Source organism: Monodelphis domestica, chromosome 8 (genome assembly GCF_027887165.1).
Source record: "Monodelphis domestica isolate mMonDom1 chromosome 8, mMonDom1.pri, whole genome shotgun sequence".
NCBI classification, from domain to species: Eukaryota; Metazoa; Chordata; class Mammalia; order Didelphimorphia; family Didelphidae; genus Monodelphis; species Monodelphis domestica.
This window is the reverse complement of record NC_077234.1, coordinates 85,723,678-85,741,466: the sequence shown is the minus strand read 5'-3', so window position 1 is coordinate 85,741,466 and position 17,789 is coordinate 85,723,678. Positions and strand designations below refer to the sequence as shown.

Below are 17,789 nucleotides of genomic sequence, written 5' to 3'. Positions count from 1 at the left end.
CACTAGTTTGCCTCAAAGTCAAGAAGACCTGCATTCAAGCTTCGTGTCTGGTGTATCCTGGTCCTTTGATGCTGAGCACAGGCTCTCAGTGTTCTAAGAAATTTTTTCAAAATTTGAATTATAGAAAAGTTGTCAACCGGCATTGGTAGAAAACATTTCCTCACCCAAATGTATCATATTCCAATGAAACTACAGAGTTTTTCTTTATCCTTTTATACGCTGTTAGTATATATTTCCCCTAATGAAAAAAGTATTTTTAAAAAGTATCAAATGTCAAAAAAACCTTTCAAATATTCAATATCTATTCATCAAATATCAAAATAAAAATCTATTATATCAGGATTTATTATATCAATCTTGCTTCCTTCTAAGTTTAGTTTAATTTTTTCAATTAAGCAGTTATTTTCTGTCCCTCCCACTTTTCTCTTCCACCTTTGGGAGAAAAAAAAAACAGATCTTTGTAACAAATATGCATAGTTAAGCAAGATAAATCTTCATCTTGGCCATATCCAAAAACATGTATCTCATTCTGCATATTTAGACCACCACCTCCTTGTTAAGACAGATATAACAAAGAATACTTTCCACCTTCTGTTTTAGATTAATTTTACACGCCAGACAGACTTCTAGTTTATCTTTTTAGTAAAATTGTATGGTGTACCCTCCTTCTTGAGTTTGTGGATAACTTCATCCCTGGGTATTAATGGGTTCTTCATCTTTTGATTTTGTCACATGCAAGGTGTTGATGGAATAAATAAGCAAAGAATGTAGAATTTAGAGCTGTCTACAAACTACGAATTCTGGAGGTGTTTTGTCTTGATTTTTCTAATCCCTTTGTCATTCTGATCACATTTTTTTCCCCACAGGCACCTCGTGGAGTGTTTGAAGAAATGAAATACTTGGAGCTTATGATTGTCAATGATCATAAAATGGTAAGCAATGGCAGGTTGCCATGCTTTGTACCTAATTTAGCAAAAACAATTTAAAATTTTCCAGTTAATCATTCTCTGTTTCTTGTTGAGAAGAAAGACAGCTCTTAAAAATCTTCTATTCTTTTTTTTAGCAAGAACTTCAAAAGCCATTTAATCACTTTTAATATATTTTACAGGGTTTGGAAATGAGTTTTTACAATACCTATACAACTTCAAACTTTTCCTGTATATTATAATCATGATCAAAAATGAGATTTATTCTTAATGAGCAATACCTTATTACTCTTCAGTTTCTATCAGTATAATCTTCTGATATTCATCAATTTATTTAAATATTGCCTTTTATTTCTTATTTTATTTCTTGCCTTCACTCAAATCTCAGTGTAATGTGCTTCTCCCCAAAACTCCCCAGAACTGGGGTTCTTAATACCTGGAATCTATAAACTTGTTTTTTTAATTAAAATTTTCATAATTATATTTCAATATAATTTATTTCCTTAAAACTCTATTTCTTTTATATATTTGAAGACATTATCATGAGAAGAGATCTGTAGACTTTATTAGATTGTGGTAGGAGTCCATAACATCAAATATACTTAAGAAGCCTAGGTCTGGAAATTGTTAGAATGTGGTGGTTAATATGTAGGAGATAGATGGCTATTGCATGGTGATTTCTTTTGTCTAGCCATATCAACTCATAAAACCATAATTTATAATATGAAGAGGTTGAGATCTATTTTGGTGAAGGGAGTAGCTACACAAGTGAGTTGGAGGATCTTTTGAAATAGTGAAATGATTTCATTAGAGATACATCTGTACATCAAATGCAGAAAATGTCCACAGTCGTTTTTAAGGTATTGGCTGTGTCTGCAATGAAAAAAGAGGGATCCCTATGGTACTTACATTTCTGGGGTTGTATGAACTTATGTGCATTCTATTTTAGTTAGAGAATATCCCAAGGAGCGTGATCAAAATATTTGGGCCTTAAGGACATCCCATCTGAGGATCAGTTAAAGAAATTGGTGATGTTTAGTTTGGAGGAAAAAAAGAATGTAGGGAGGAAAATATTTGGGTTTTTTTGAGAATCTGAGAGCACTTTTATGCAGAGGGATTGGAATTTTCCTGCTTGGTCTCAGAGTACAGTATTAAGAGCATGGGTAGAAGTTACAAAAAGCTAAATTTAAGTGAATAAGGAAAAGGTAAGAGTTTGATTTGATGACCTCTGAGGTCCCTTTCTATTCTGGAATTTTGTGATTCCAAGTTGACCTGTATCACTGAATCTGAGCCTAAATCACCTTAGTAGTGGAGTTATTCTTGCACTCATCCCACACGGTGGTATGAAAAGGGAGCCACTGTTTTTTGAAGATGCAAATTTCATGAAAACTTTCTTAGATCCTTTTCCTATTATAAAAGTTATTGTAATTACCTTAGGTGGTGGAGTGGTATTCAAATTTTAAGTGGAATTCCTTCAAGATGCAGATTTTAAGGAGAAGAATGTATAATTTAGAATAGGTCTACATGACTGAGAAAGATTAGCAGTTTTCAAAAAGACAGAATGTAATTTTGGATAAGGGAGAAAAAACCCTTCATTTCTAAAGCAAATCTTTTGCCTGAAGCACGAAAGGATTAAAAAAAACCTAATTACCTCATAGAATAAATACTATCTATTGGTTTTAAGGCAGAAGAGAGGTAAAGTCTAGGCACTGAGGGTTAAATGACTTGCTTAGGGTCTCACAATTAGGAAATGGCTGGAGGCACATTTGAACTCAGGACCTCCAGTCTCTGGGTCTGGCTCTGTCCACTGAGATACCTGAATGCCTCCCACAAAATATTTTTTTAAACATAAATTGTGTTTATGTTTATTATGTGTCCACATGTTCTAGACACAGAAAAATATATTAATATATGTTATATGACATAATATAATATAATATAATATAATAATAACTATATTAAAATATCTATGAACATTTTTCTGCCTCTACTGGACAAATGTGACTCTGCTAAAATTACTTTGACCATTCTTTAGCATTTCAAAAGATATGTAATATCGCTGGCCTTATTTAATCCCAAGATTTAGAATATGTTTCAGATGTTGCTGGTCAGACAGTTTTGATGACTTGACTTTTTCTTGACTCCTAAAACTTAGAACTTAGAAACTTAGGATGTTTTTGTCTTGCTTTCAGAGTTGGGGAAAAACATAATGGAAGTGTTTGGCTTTATAGGAACTCCTAGTAGGGGAAAGGAGAATGGACATAAGCATTTATATAGCATCTACAGTGTTCCAGTCACTGTGCTTAGTGCATTATATACACTGTAAATAATTATGACATTAAAAAAGAAAAGTTTTATGGAGCTTTACTTTTTTAATGGAAATAAGAATTTTAATAGTTTTTTCCCATGAATGAGTCAGACATAGCATCCCCTCTCCCCTTTTAAAAGGTCTTTTATTTGCTATAGTTTTCTGGAAATTATTCCAGATACTTGTGTAAAGAATCATTTTAGTTCATCAAAATCTGGAAGTCCTACATCATTAAATCTTTGTGAGTCATTTTAATTATTTGTAGATCTATTGATCAAGTCTATATCTACTGTCCATCTTTGAAAGTGGTACATAAAACTCACATTTTTGCTGGCTTAAATATCTTGGATTTTTTAATTTTTGTTTTGTTTTGGGGGGGGTGTGCACACATGTGTGTGATGTAAAGCTGTGACATAGAAAATGAGCACTGGCAGTGTGCCTATTCCCTTAGATAATAAAGCTTAAAATGGAAAAAAAAAAGTCCAAGTAGATTGCTGTTATTCAGTGACAACTGTGATTTTTATAGGTCACTGGATCTAAAATTATAATTTCTTTGTTCTAAAATAGACTATCTTCTATACTCTAGTGGGGACAAAATTGATTATGTTATTAAGTATGGATATTTGATATATTCAACTTAAGCATTTTCTCTAAAGACCTGCATAGAAAACACACACATTAATGTGTATATTTAGTGCATGTATGTCACATTCCAGCATCCCTACTCAGTTCAAAGGCTCGTAGATTTAGAAACAGAAGAGACCTCTGAGATTATCTAGTCCAACCTTCATTTTACAGATGAAGTAAATGATGCCTAGAGAAGTTAAGAGACTTGTCCAGAGTCACAGAGGAAGTAAGCAACAGACTTGGGGTGGGAACCCAGGTTTCAGATCCGGAGGCAGTGTTCTTTCCACTACTCCATTCTGCCTCTAGTACACTAGAGCGACTCTCTATGTATTTAAGCTCTTTAATTTAAACATTAGAGGAGAGGCTTGGTGGTTCAGTGGATTGAGAGCCAGGTCTAATCCTGGGTTCCAATATAGCCTCAGACACATCCTAGCTGTGTGATCCTGGTCAAGTCATTTAATTCCCATTTCCTAGTCCCTATCAGTCTTCTGCCTTGGAACCAATATCCAGTATGGATTCTTAGAAGTCAAGGGCTAAATTATTTTTTAACATTAGGGAGAAAGCTTAAGTAGGGTAATTAAATTGTGGTTTCCTAGTACCTGATAATTTGTTGCATCTTTAATATTAGCACCAAATTTTATTCACTGATTCAGAGAATGTTAGCAGATACTGACATTCTCTTAAATAGCTCAGCTGGAACAGCCTTTGATTAGTATTTCACTAGTTAGAATCAAATAATAGTTTATTTACTTTTTTTGAAAAGAAGATATTTCTAAAGGATGGTGTTACAGTTGAGAATAAAGACCAAAAGCAAATATGGTATTTAAAATGCAAATTATATTTGTGTAATCAGAGCTATGAAAGCAAATCCCCCTTATGTTAGAAATGACCATTTTACTCATATACATAATTTAAACTTCCTATATTTGCATTTAAACTCAATTTTTATGCAGTTATCTAATACAAGTTTCCTGACAATTGGGGATATTTTGCTTTCATGAATATCAGAGTCTCCTGTTGTGCTTCAATTAGAAAGAAAAATTGCTAAATTTTGAAGAAAGCATCTTTGTACCTGGCCAACAAAAAATAATTTCCAAACCTATCTGGGCCTTGAAAGTAGTTCACCAGGGCTTTATTGTAACATTTCAGCTAAAAATAAATACCCACAATCCCTAGTCCAAGAGGAAACTGGTTGAGACATTCTAAAGTGAATAAAAAGTCGAGTTATACCTGCAGCCTACTTAATTATAGAGTAGTATAGACAAATTTGTGATACAAACTCCAAGAGGATTCAATTTAAATTTCTTTTCATTTTTGTTATTCTTTAAAAAAAAAAAAACAAAACCAAACTGTTATGTTCTTTAGAATTCTTAACCATGCTCTAAAGCAGGATTTCTTAGCTTTTTTGTGTGTTGTGGACCCTTTTGTCAGCCTGATGAAGCCTATAGAACCTTTGTTTTTAAATATATCTACCTATTTATCTATCCAGTTATTATCATCGATACCTGTCTATGTCTATCTATCACCTTTCATCTCTCTCTCTCTCTGTCTGTCTAAAACCAAGTTTATATACCTCATGTTCAAAACCTCTCCTAAAAGACTCTTCAAGAATAATCTCTGCTAAGGAATCTCTTTGGGGAGCTTAAAAAACCCTGACTACTTAATAAGTTTTTGCCTCAATTTGCAGAAGGTATCTCATATTTGTAGCTTGACAAACAAGATTTGCTCCTCTTCAGATAAAAGCTCGATTCAAAGGCTTGAAAAATATTTTATTGAATGCAAACATGAACAACAAAATTCTCTTTCAGTAAGAAAGAAGTGAGATTATTTCATTAATATGCATTTTAGTCTTTAAATATCAACAGAATAGAAGAGATTATAAATATTAAAAAGGATTAAAAGACAAATATGTAATAAATTTTTAAAAATTGTTGTACACCTAGCAGCAATGTGCTAAATATTGGGATCCAAGAAAAAGCAAAAAAAAAGTTCAATCCCTCAAGGAACTATCATAGGATGATATATTCAGAGGCCTCAGGTTTGACCTTAGTCCAGCCTTATCATGAGGAAGAAACAAAAACACTTGGGCTTCTAGCAAGCAACAGAGAGGAACATGAACCCTGGTCTTTTGACTTTGGAGCCAAAGTCTTTTCCACTGTTACTAGTTATCTTCAGTAAAATAGATTTGGGAACGTTTTATTGTTGACAGTCAATTCTGTTTTAATGGAAATGTAGCACTGCTATATCAACAAAGGTTCTTAATATTTTTCTTTATATTTTCTCTTCTAAAAACTCAACTCTTAGAAATGTGCTCAAAATGAAAAACAAACTATACGTTTCTCAAAATTCCTTCAGTGGCTGAAGCTGGAAGGTAGAATTTTAGCTGGAATTATATATAAGAATGTTGCCAGGAGGGCAGCTGGATAGCTCAGTGTATTGAGAGCCAGGCCTAGAGATGGGAAGTCCTGGGTTCAAATTTGACCTCAGACACTTCCCAGCTGTGTGACCCTGGTCAAGTCACTTAACCCCCATTGCCTACCCTTACCACTCTTCTGCCTTGGAACCAATACACGGTATTGATTCCAAGATGGAAGGTAAGGGTTTAAAAAAAAAAGAATTTTGCCAGGCATTCTAAAATTCCAAGATATTTCAAGTACTCTGTTCAATTAAATATATGCTGACTAAGGTGTTCAGAAAATATTTGATTGTTTATTCATTATGCGATTCAATAATGTTATTTCAAGACTAAGCTTATGATATATATGTGCATACATATATAAAATACATTTAATACAAATTTAGTTCATTATTCTTCATTTCTATTGAATTCCACTGTAACAAGTGATAAAGCCACATTTTTGTATTGAGATATATAAAACCAATATAACATTGAGTAACATTAACAATTAAGTTGTATTTGGAACAAGGAAATATTATTATGAGCAGAATATTATTATGATTATGAGCAGAATATTATTATTATTTCCATGAAGAAAAACAGTTTAATTTTAATCTCTGTGGTAGACTTGGTGTTATAACCTACGCATAAAATGTATTTATCAGGGAGGTCACATTCAAGAGAAAAAGAAGTAAACCATTTTAAAAGAAAGTTTCTTAATCATGCACGCATTGTCAGGGCTGGCTATTTGTTTGTGGAAAGAGAGTTTTCTGCTTTTCACCTCACCAGCAATCAAGATGACCTTGGAAGTACTCCAAAGGAGAGGTAATATTTGTAATCGTTAATATGAAATGTCCAGTGCACACTGGCGTATAACAGAAAGTACAGATAAGAGAGTTGAAGAAAGCAAAGACATATAGTCGAAAATTGTGACAGGGTCAGAAATGGGAAGGAAATCAGGAAGATGAAAAATGAAGACTGGAAAAAGACCATTGTGTTTATTGACTAGGATGTCATTAGTGTTATTTGAGGCAACAGTTTTGTTTGAGTCATAAGAGTAGAAAAGTGATTTCAAGAGGTGAAGTGAATACTTAGTGAGGAAGAAATAGTTGTGAGGTGTTGGATGTGGGTAGCTTTTTCAAGAAGCTAAGCTTTGAAGGGGAGGAGAGAGAGGAGATGGTAGCGTGGAAGCTTCGCTTATTATGGGATTGGAGAAGCATGAGAGAGTGTCCTACCATGGGAGGCAGCATGGCATAAACATAAAAGTACTGATTCTGAAGTTGGACAATCTAGGTTCAAATCCTTCTCTTGATGCTCATTAGCTCATAACCTTGAACAAATCACCTCTCTGGACTTCAGTTTCCTTACTGGTAAAATGAGCTGGTTGGACTGGATGATTTTTAGCATCTTCTTTAGAGCTAGATCTTTGATCTTATATGGGAAGGAGCTCATAGAAAGGGGATGCTAATTGAGTCAGGTCCCAGAAGTAGGTAGGAGAGCAAAATGGGATCAAGTTTCTAGGCTGCACATATTTATTATAACAAGGTCCATCTGAAGGCTATATTTATTTGGTATTTCTGTTGCATTGAATTACACAATGAATCAGTAAGCATCTATTCTATTCAAAGTACAAAGAAAGGCAAAAACAGTCCTGGTCCTCAAGGAGCCTCCATTCTAACTGGGGAAGACATTGTGCAAATAACATGATGCAGACAAGACGATACAGGCAGAGTATGTAGTAGGTAATCTCAGAGGGAAGGGTACTAGCAGTTGTAGGTACTTGGAAGACTGCCTGCAGAAAGCAAGATGGCTCTTGCAGGAAGCAAGGGAACTAAAAAGCAGATGTGAAGAGGGAGAACATCCTAGACACGGGGGATGACCAATGCAAAAGCACAGACAGGACAGCAGATGGTGTGTTTTATGTGAGGAAAAGTCCAAAGCAAGAAAACAAAAGAAAAGGTTATGAAATTGTAAAAAAAAATCAAGGGAAGATAAGAATTATTCTTGAAACCAGAACTTAATATTTATATTTGTTGCTGAAATTATCCACATAAGAGAAAAGTGAACCATCTCTTCATTGACTAATACATATTAATCATCTTTGGTCCTAGAAACCTTATGCTTAAATTCTTGTACTCATGGAGCTATCAAAGCACCTTTGGTTTCTTTGTGAATGCTGGCTGCCTCCATAGGATTACATTTCAAAATAAATGATCTAGTTTTGTGTGCATTTTATTTGTTCCCTTTCTAAAATAGGAAAGGAAGGAAAGAAGGAAGGAAGGAAAAAACAAAGGAAGGAATGGAGAAGGGAAGAAAAGAAAGAGAAAGTAAAGTTCTCAATTACCAGTAGAGGGCAGATTCTTCCTGTGATAGAATTCTATTTTTAAGAAATTCTCTATTTTTGTGCCCTTTTAAAAATGGTTGAATTTAACGACTTGCCTTTTATATCCCATAAGATATATAATTATTTTTTTCAACTTTTATTAATCATTTAAATTGTTCTAATGAAATGCCACATTTTTAGCTTAATGACCCTTTATCACTAAAATTTTCATATCATGATCATTTTTAGTGCCACTAATAATATAATGTGGTCTCCTTTTGCCTCATTTCAAAAGCAAAACAATTCTTTGAAAAACACTCAAAATGTTGTTAACTGTGTTCTATATTGGAGTTGATAGTGTCATTACCAAAGCATATGATGATAATAATAGCTAATATTTATATCATGTTTTCAGCTTAGCAAAGCACTTTAGATATATTATTTTATTTGATTCTAACAACATCCCTTTGAGGTAAGTGCCATTATATTCATATTTTACAGATCAAGGAAATGTGTCTTAGAGAAGTTAAGTGACATAAAAGAGGAAGAGTCACATAGGCTAGTAAATGTCTCAGGCAATATTTGAACTTGGGTCTTCCTGACTCCACACCTGACATTTCAGTCTTTGCCATCTAGCTGCTATAATAACAGCTCAAAGATATAACACATTACATACATTTTCTCATTTGATGTTCACTTTAAATCTGTGAAATAGGAACTATAGTATTATTGTTATTCCCATTTTACAGATGAGGAAACTGAGGCTCAAAGCAATTAAATGACATACCTTGGTCACACAGAATCAGAGGTAGGATATAAACTCAGCTCTCTACATCACTTGTCCTACTTCTGCCCTCTGCCAGTGTTCTCTCTACAAATACACCTTAGATCTATTTTGTATACTTTGTATGTTTCCATCTGTACACTTGTCACTCTCTGATTCACTTTTGTCTTGGTATCTCCAGGCTCAGTGCCTGAAATATCTGGCTACTTAATTTATTGTTGATTGATTCATGGGAGGAATTTCTCAACATTCCTTTGAATGGCTTTCAAAATTTCTTGAGAGGTGGAAGAAAAGCCTTTTTCATTGAGACTCATTTATAGCCAAATCTACATTTAGGGGCTGAGGTGAGGTGGATGGTGATAATAGAAAACATGCCATGTTCTCTGTGGTGATCTGTGTTGTCTTGAAAGAACTATTTGGGGAGTTAAGGAAGAATGACTGTATTTTGCTGTGACAGTTCATTAAGAGGTAGAAATGTGTCTTCAGAAAGTAATTCTTTCCTCCTGTGTGAAGTTTATAAGCTTGAAAGCTTCTATCATTTTCTGATTCTGATGACCTGGATGACAGATTTCACTAAACTATCTTAAAAATAAAACAAATAAGGAAAATCCTAGAAATCTCCAGATTTAGCCGTGACTGTGTGTATATGCCTGTTTGTGAGAATGCTCAGAGTTTTCTCAGTCTGAGTTGCGTAGGTATGAGAGTTAGAGTTAACAGCTCGTCTCCTACCCTCTACCCCCTTTCTCCAGTGGTGCAAAAAAAGAATTTTTAGCTCAAGTACTTAATGAATAGGACTTAATTACTTTCTCTTACTGGATGCAAGATATAAGGAGAGGGAAGGAATTTGAATTTAAGGGAAATCTTAAAAATAAATGAACTTTATACCCAGAAGACCAGGTATATTTCTGGCAACAGTAAGTTATCCAGGTTACTTACTTGACCAAGGATTTGGAAGAAAAGTTTAATCTTGTCTTCAGGTAACAGAATGGACCTTTAAAATGACTTTATTATTTTTGAGGCACTTTATTTCTGTAAGTTTCCTCCATGTAGTGAGGGAAACTGATTTGGATAAAAAAAAAATCGCCTTGCTTCTTATTTATAAAGTTTGCCTCATGGCTCCTATGTAGGAGCAAAGATGAATTTAGGCTTTAACAGATCTGAAATGCAAAAGCCTTAGGAACCCTTTTCTTATTAAAAAATCATTCTAAGAATTAATGTTCAACTTATTGTAAAACTAGAGCCCAGTCTCAGAGGGTCTACAAGCAGTGGTTTGGATCCTCGATGCTTCTTTTATATGAGGACTTGAAGGTCACGGTAGAGCATCCACCTGTAGAAGAATAACGATTTGCTGATATCAATTCTTACAACTTATTAGTGAAGAATGTGGCTCCTTAAATGTAGTAGATATTTAGATTCATTTATCAAATTTAAATAAACATACAAAATAAATGATAGACCTCTAAGGTCTACTTTTTTTGGCACTGTTAGTTTTCAATGGATTATGATTGGCATTTCTCTCCATAGTTTCTTTATGCAATAATACTGATTCAGTATATATTCTTAAATCAATTGAGATAATATTTTTAAAGTGCTTGGCACATTGTAGGCACCCAATAATCGCTCAGTCTCTTTTCTCCCTTCAATATGTTTGAAACAAAGTTTTTAAACTCATTATATAATATATAAAATTATACATCACATATAACTATGTGTATTAATATAAAGATAGTTAAATGTTTTCCAGAGTATATCATGTGCACACATATACAGGGTGTCGCAAAAGTTTTAGTGCAATTTAAAGCCTTAATAGGTTAGAAGTGCAATAAGAATTTGGGGACTTTCAGGGATACTGTTGTAAAAATTCTTCTCACGTGAATGTTTCAAGAGAGAGTAAAAATATTTGTCTTACATTGGGAAGTTTAGGTGATACCAAAGCAAGTGAGCAAGATGTGTTTAATAAAAAAAGAAATTGAGCCTCCAGTTAAACATTTTTATACTATCAAATAGGCTTTGGTCCAAAAAAGAAGTAGAATATAAAATTAATAAAAATTAACACTAAATTAGAATATCAGAATATTTGCTAGCATCACAAACCAGAGTTCAACATTCTAGATTTACACTATATGATTATGGTTTCTACCATTTATAGTGTATTAAGGTTTGCAAAGTGCTTTACATATGATTGCTTTATTCAAAGAAACCTTGAAAATGAAGTGTTATTTGAATCCATTTTTTAATTTTTAATTTAATTTTAATTTAATTTAGTATTTTTTTTAAATTTCAGTACAAGAAATACCGTTCTCATGCACATACCAACAACTTTGCTAAGTCAGTGGTCAACCTTGTGGATTCTGTAAGTATCATCATTTCTCTTGAACCCATTCTTATGGAGACAAAAGAGAGTTTTAGATAACAATTTTGTTGCCTATCTCTTCAACTGAGAACAAGAATATAAGAGTCACACTCTTTTGGTAGTTTCCCAAATTTCCCAAAATGTATTGTGCTCAAAATTGAAGAGTTCTTGATTAAGAAGGTAAAGGAAATATGTGGTTGTCTATAGAGTTCTGACGTAATTTTGGGGATGGATCCTTACCTTATAGCTAGATTAAATCCAGCTGGATTATTTCAGAAAGCCTGCTGCTTTTATTTGATTCCACAATTAAACTTTGTTGAGTGTATAGGAAATGCAAGTATACTAGATAAAAATAACTATCAACAGAAAGGGTGATCTCTTCTTTTTCCCCAACTTAAAATGATTTTTCAACCATAAAAATCTCTCAAATTTGAAATCAAATTCTAATAAATAATATTAAATGGCAGCATATCTAATTCTAATTAATAGTATTAAAGGATAGAATATTTGACCCTAACAGTATGTGTAGAAAGCAAAATGAGGTTGATAGTTCTGAGGAAAAATATCTATTTTTAAGTTGCATGTAGAAGTATAAAAGTATTATGTAAACTTGGGATTGAAACTGAGAGTTTTGATTACAGTGAGTCAATTGACTTAAAATGAATTTAGTTAAATTGTTATTAGTTTTCTTAGTAAAAACCAACTTTTGTTTTACTATTGGAATTAATTGCATATAAGGTGATGGATGAAAACATTTTGACTATGGAAGTTATAATGCAAAAATTGTTATTTTTTTGGAAAGCAATATTTCATGCTATTTCTGCACAATTATCATTGTTTATTTCACAGAATGGAAAAATAAACCTTCCTCTTTTAGAAAAAATGTGCTTTTTTGTTTTACACTTTCATTTCCAAATTATCCAAATCATGAATATATTTCCCATTAACCATTTTCCTACCCAGCCACTGCTGAAACAGAAAATAAAAAAGAAGGAAAATCAATACTTCAATAAAGCAAAAATGACCAACAAAAACAAATAACCAACAAAAACAAATTTTTTCACTTTCATGTTTTCTCCTCACTCATTCATTTACTCTTGCTCCCATTCTTGTTCTCATCGTTTTTTGGAATTTTTTCATTATAATTACATTGGTTTTTTTATTCAAAGATATTTTATTTTCCCAATTCCAATTACATTGTATTCTTAGTCATTGTGTATGTTGTTTTATGATTCCGCTTCACTTTACATCAATACATGTTTGCATTCTTCATATTCCTTTTTTGTTTGTTTTGGTTAAGGAATAGTATTATTCCATTACATTCATATGCTACAATTTACTAATTCATTCCACAATTGATAGGTATCTATTTTGTTTCCACTTTTTTTGTTATAACAAAAGTGCTACTATATAAATATTTTAGTATATATTGGGGCCTTTCTATCATTCACTTTTCTTGGCATATGTCTCTAGCAGTGGGACCTCTTCAACAAAAGGTATGAACATTTTAGTCATCTTCTTAGCATTGTTCTAAATTGCTTTCTAGAATTTTAGGACCAATGAACAGTTCTACTAGTATTGCATTAACGTCCCTGTTTTTCAACAGACCCTCCAACATTGATGTTTCCCATATTTTGACATCATTGTCAATTTGTAGGTCTGAGGTGAAAACTCAAGATTGTTTTTAATTACATTTCTCTTGTTATTAGTGTTCGAGAGCAGTCTTTCATATGGTTTCAAAATTCTAAGATTCAGTTCCTCTTTTGAAAACTGTTTATATCTTTTCAGTACTTACTATGGAATGACTCTTGGCCTTACATGACCAGAGTATCATAGTATATTCTATTATCATATATCTGTTATACGTAGGACCCTTATCTTAGAAATTGATATATAACATTTTTTCTCAGTTGACAGTTGCATTGATTTTGTTTATGTGAAAGATGTTAAATATAATATTATCAACATTACCTATCTGATCTTTATGATTGCCTATAACACTGTTTAAGAAGTCTTCCTCCAGCTATAGCTATGAAAGGAACTCAATGTTGTTTTCTTCTAATTTATTTTGTGTTGTAACTTTTAATATTGAGTTCACATAATACTTTCAAACTTATTATATGCTGTAAAATGCTGAACTAACCCTAATTTTCTCTAGATTGCTTTCCAGTTTCCCAAAGTGTTCTTGTCATATGATTTTTTTGTCAAGTAATTTATATTCTCAAGTTTATCAAACATTAAGTTGTTTATTTTTCTGATTCTTCCTTGTCTAGTTGATTCTACTCATCTACTTTTCAATTTTTTTGACTAGGAACAAACATTAAAAAAAAAAAAAACTCTTACCTTCTGCCTTAGAATCAATACTATGTATTAGTTCCAAGGCAGAAGAATGCTAAGGGCTCGGCAATGATGGTTAAGTGACTGGCCCAGGGTCACACAGCTAGGAAGGGTCTGAGGCCAGATTTGAACCCTAGAACCTCTTGCCTCTAAGCCTAGCTCTCAATCCACTGAGTCACCCAGCTGCCCTGGTAACAAATATTCTTGATGATTATTGATCTATGTAGTATAAGTTGAGGTCTAGAAGTGCTAGTTCTCCTTCATTACTATTTTTACAATTATTTCCCTTGAAGTTCTAGACCTTTCATTCCTCTAAATGAAATTGAAAATGAAATATTACAAGTAAAAGAAACTTTTAAATTTTACAAAATATTGTTTGCCTTAAGTATTTTCCCTCATGCTACTGCATAATCTTGTTTTGAAACTAAGCAATCCTAATTTAAAATATGTTTATATTTAACTAGTTTTTGTTTAAACACAGTAAATGGAACCCTTGATACTTCAAGCTGCTTATAGCATAATGACCCAACCTTCTCCTAGTTTTCTAATTTCATTAAAAGTTCAAGTATTCATTTTCTTATTAAATGTCCAAGAGATAATGTCTGTGGGACTCTAGTATTCACAAATCAGATATATAATAGGGATAGCAAATAATATAATGTTGAATTATGCTTGAATATTTCCAAGGTTCACAGTACCAATATCTACCTCCCATCTTACATGACTTAGTCAAAAGTCTTTGTAGACTTTTGTAGCCAAAGGATGCATCACTTGTCTGTCAACCATTTTTTTTTTAGAAAAACAAGCCTTTCTAAACTTAGCCAGGCTGACTCAAGACCTAGAATGTGTTGTCATACCTTCTCTCTAAGGTCTATTCTCTTGAGATGACCTGCTAGTACCTAGGCTCTGCTAAAATATCTTTGGGAACCCATGATCACCCGCCATCATGAGATCTTATAATGATGAATATAGAGGTATATAGAGGTTATTTTTTCTTCTGAAAAAGAGATAATATGGTCAATAAGAAAAATAGAGAATTCTATCTCCATATTTTGAGCTAATGATTTCCCCATGTTTCCCTCCCACCTTATCCGTCTTGTCTTTCCACTGACTCTGATTGGCTAATTGTGCATGTTTGACCCAGTGTTCTACTCCTGTGCCTGTCCTGTCTTTATTTCCAGATTTACAAGGAGCAGCTGAATACCAGGGTGGTGTTGGTAGCCGTGGAAACATGGACAGAGAAGGACTACATTGATATTCGGTCTGACCCTGTCCAGATGCTCCATGAATTCTCCAAATACCGACAACGAATAAAGCAGCATGCGGATGCTGTTCACCTTATCTCGTAGGTGCTCTTTTGTGATTTTGCTGTTGGCATCTGGTTTCTCCCTTACCTGTTTTAGTTGGGCACAGAAAGTCACTTTGTAGAGCAAGCATCCTATTGTCATTATCAGATGGCACAGTGCACAGAGTGCTGGACCAGGAGTCAGGACATTTGAGTTCGAATCCTGCCTGGGATGCTTGCTAGCTTGAGTGATCCTGGGCAAGTCCCTTCCCTTCCCTCTTCCTCAATTTTCTCACCTGTAAAATAGAGACAAAAATAGTACCTATCTCTTAGGGTTGTTGTAAGGATTAAATGCGATATTATTTGTGAAACAAATACTAGGTCCTTAATAAATGTTTGCTCCCTTCTTTCCCCCCAGCCAGAAGTGAGTGCTCCTTTCAACTTCTTAATAGCAAAAATACTGATTGATCATTCTATGTAGAAATCTACATAAAATATCTTATTTTTGTCTAGGTAGGGTTTTGAGGGGTATGAAGTACTAAAATTATTATCCTCATTTTAGAGGTAAGAAAATGGAAGCTCAGGGAGCCTTCCAGCCTGTTAATAATAAAATAATATAATAAATATATTGTTATATGTTCATTTATAATATAATAAATGCATATTATATAAAATATAATATATTATCTTATGTCATATGTAAAATATATTATATATAAAAATAAAATAATAAAAACACTAATTTATCTTTTCCATGTACAACTCTACTTAGATTATCTTACTTTTGCCATGTAACTACCTTGTGGGGTATGAAATATAAATATTATCCACATTTTATAGGTAAGGAAATGGAAACTAAGAGAGTCTTTCAACCAGTTACTAATAAAATAATAATTGATCTTTTCCATGAAGAACTTTACATAGATTATCTTATGTTATTTATGTAACATCCATAAGGAAATGGAGGATCAAACTGCAATGATTTGTTCAAGGCTCCAGTTTCTACACAGAAAAGCTAGGGTTCACGATCAGGACTTCTGACATCTAGTCCTAGGACTTAGCTTGAACCATTTATGTGGTGCCTTTTACATTCTTTACAGTATCTCATTAATCTATTATCTCATTTCTAAGTAAGTCGATTGAGGACAGGGACCATGTATCTATTATCCATTATCTAATATCCATGTATTTATTATCCTCACTACATAGCATAGTGTTTTTCATATAGTGGAAACTCAAATAATTGCTGAATGAATGGATGATACTTTGTGTGAATGGATTAGATACAAGAGTTACAGAGATGGATGACTGTACTTAGCATCATAACATGCACATATAGGTACATTATCTTACCCATGGTTAAACTGATTTGACGTTGTAAGGGCTATATGGGGAGTTTAATGCTATATTCATCCTTTGCATTTTAAGATGTTCCCTTGGAGTTGTGTTATGACATATAAAAAGAGCCATTACAAATCAGATAAGTGTCTTATAAATTATAAAACCAAAATTTGATGGTTATATTTAGACACATGCTGATCAAAGAAATTATGCGTTAGCCCTTCGCAATGTCATGTATTAATCATTTTGAAGGATGTAAGAGAGTCAGTCTGCCTTTCAGCAAGATCTCCTTTTCTATAAATATAGACCTTGAATGTGAATAGTGACTTTGTCAGACACTGAACTGGGCACCATATATCATTTGGGTCTTGCATTTCCTCTAGTGATTTGCTATGCAGTCTTGGACAAAACATCTTACCTCTTTCTAGCCAGTTTCTTGTCCATTTCTACTTTATAGGTTATTGATAATTTAGGCTTTTAAAAGCTACAGATTAGAAAATAGCACTTGATTGGATAGCAAGTGAAGTTTTTCTACTATATACAATAAAGAAATTTGAAGAAGAAAATTTTATATCACTCTACATCTTGTTATAAATAAATCTCTCAGATATGAATATTGTACTTGGAGGGCTTTATTTTGGTTTTTGCTTCTTCTAGACAGCCATGGCTAAATAAAATGAACCAAAGCAATGGAATGTGCTGGTTCTGAGAAAATTTGAATTGATCCAAGTTTATCGGAGATTGAAAGCCAAGATAGCATTGTGTATGTTAATCTAATACAAGCCTCACTCTCATTAGAAAGTCAATCAGCAAGCTGTAAGTTGATATGCAAACTAGCTGGATCACTCAATTTATTATTCCTGGAGAGAATACAATTTATTAAATATCATAGCAGCCTTCTTGGATCAGGGAGTCTGAATTAAATCTGTAGGCAGTGAGCAGCTTATTCTCCAAGATGTCATTAAACGGGTCATTGTAAACATCATAACTATCATAAAAATGTTCCATAAGGGGGAATTTGAAATAAAAAATTACCAAGATTAAGGAGTTTATTAGAGAAATACTTGAAGCAAAAAAACTAATCTACCTTTAGCACTTTCCTTTATG

The 17,789-nt window shown here is 33.1% G+C and overlaps 1 protein-coding gene across 3 annotated transcripts in view; it reads left to right on the top strand.

Annotated features, from left to right (window-relative positions):
* The window catches only part of ADAM23 (ADAM metallopeptidase domain 23), a 242,799-nt gene that overhangs the window by 152,193 nt on the left and 72,817 nt on the right, over positions 1-17,789 (top strand). For all 3 annotated transcript variants that reach the window (XM_016425122.2, XM_001370517.4, XM_007501857.3), the window contains exons 9-11: positions 867-932; positions 11,651-11,719; positions 15,238-15,401. In XM_016425122.2, coding sequence (XP_016280608.1) covers positions 867-932; positions 11,651-11,719; positions 15,238-15,401 — 299 coding nt within the window. The remainder of the gene's footprint in view (positions 1-866; positions 933-11,650; positions 11,720-15,237; positions 15,402-17,789) is intronic.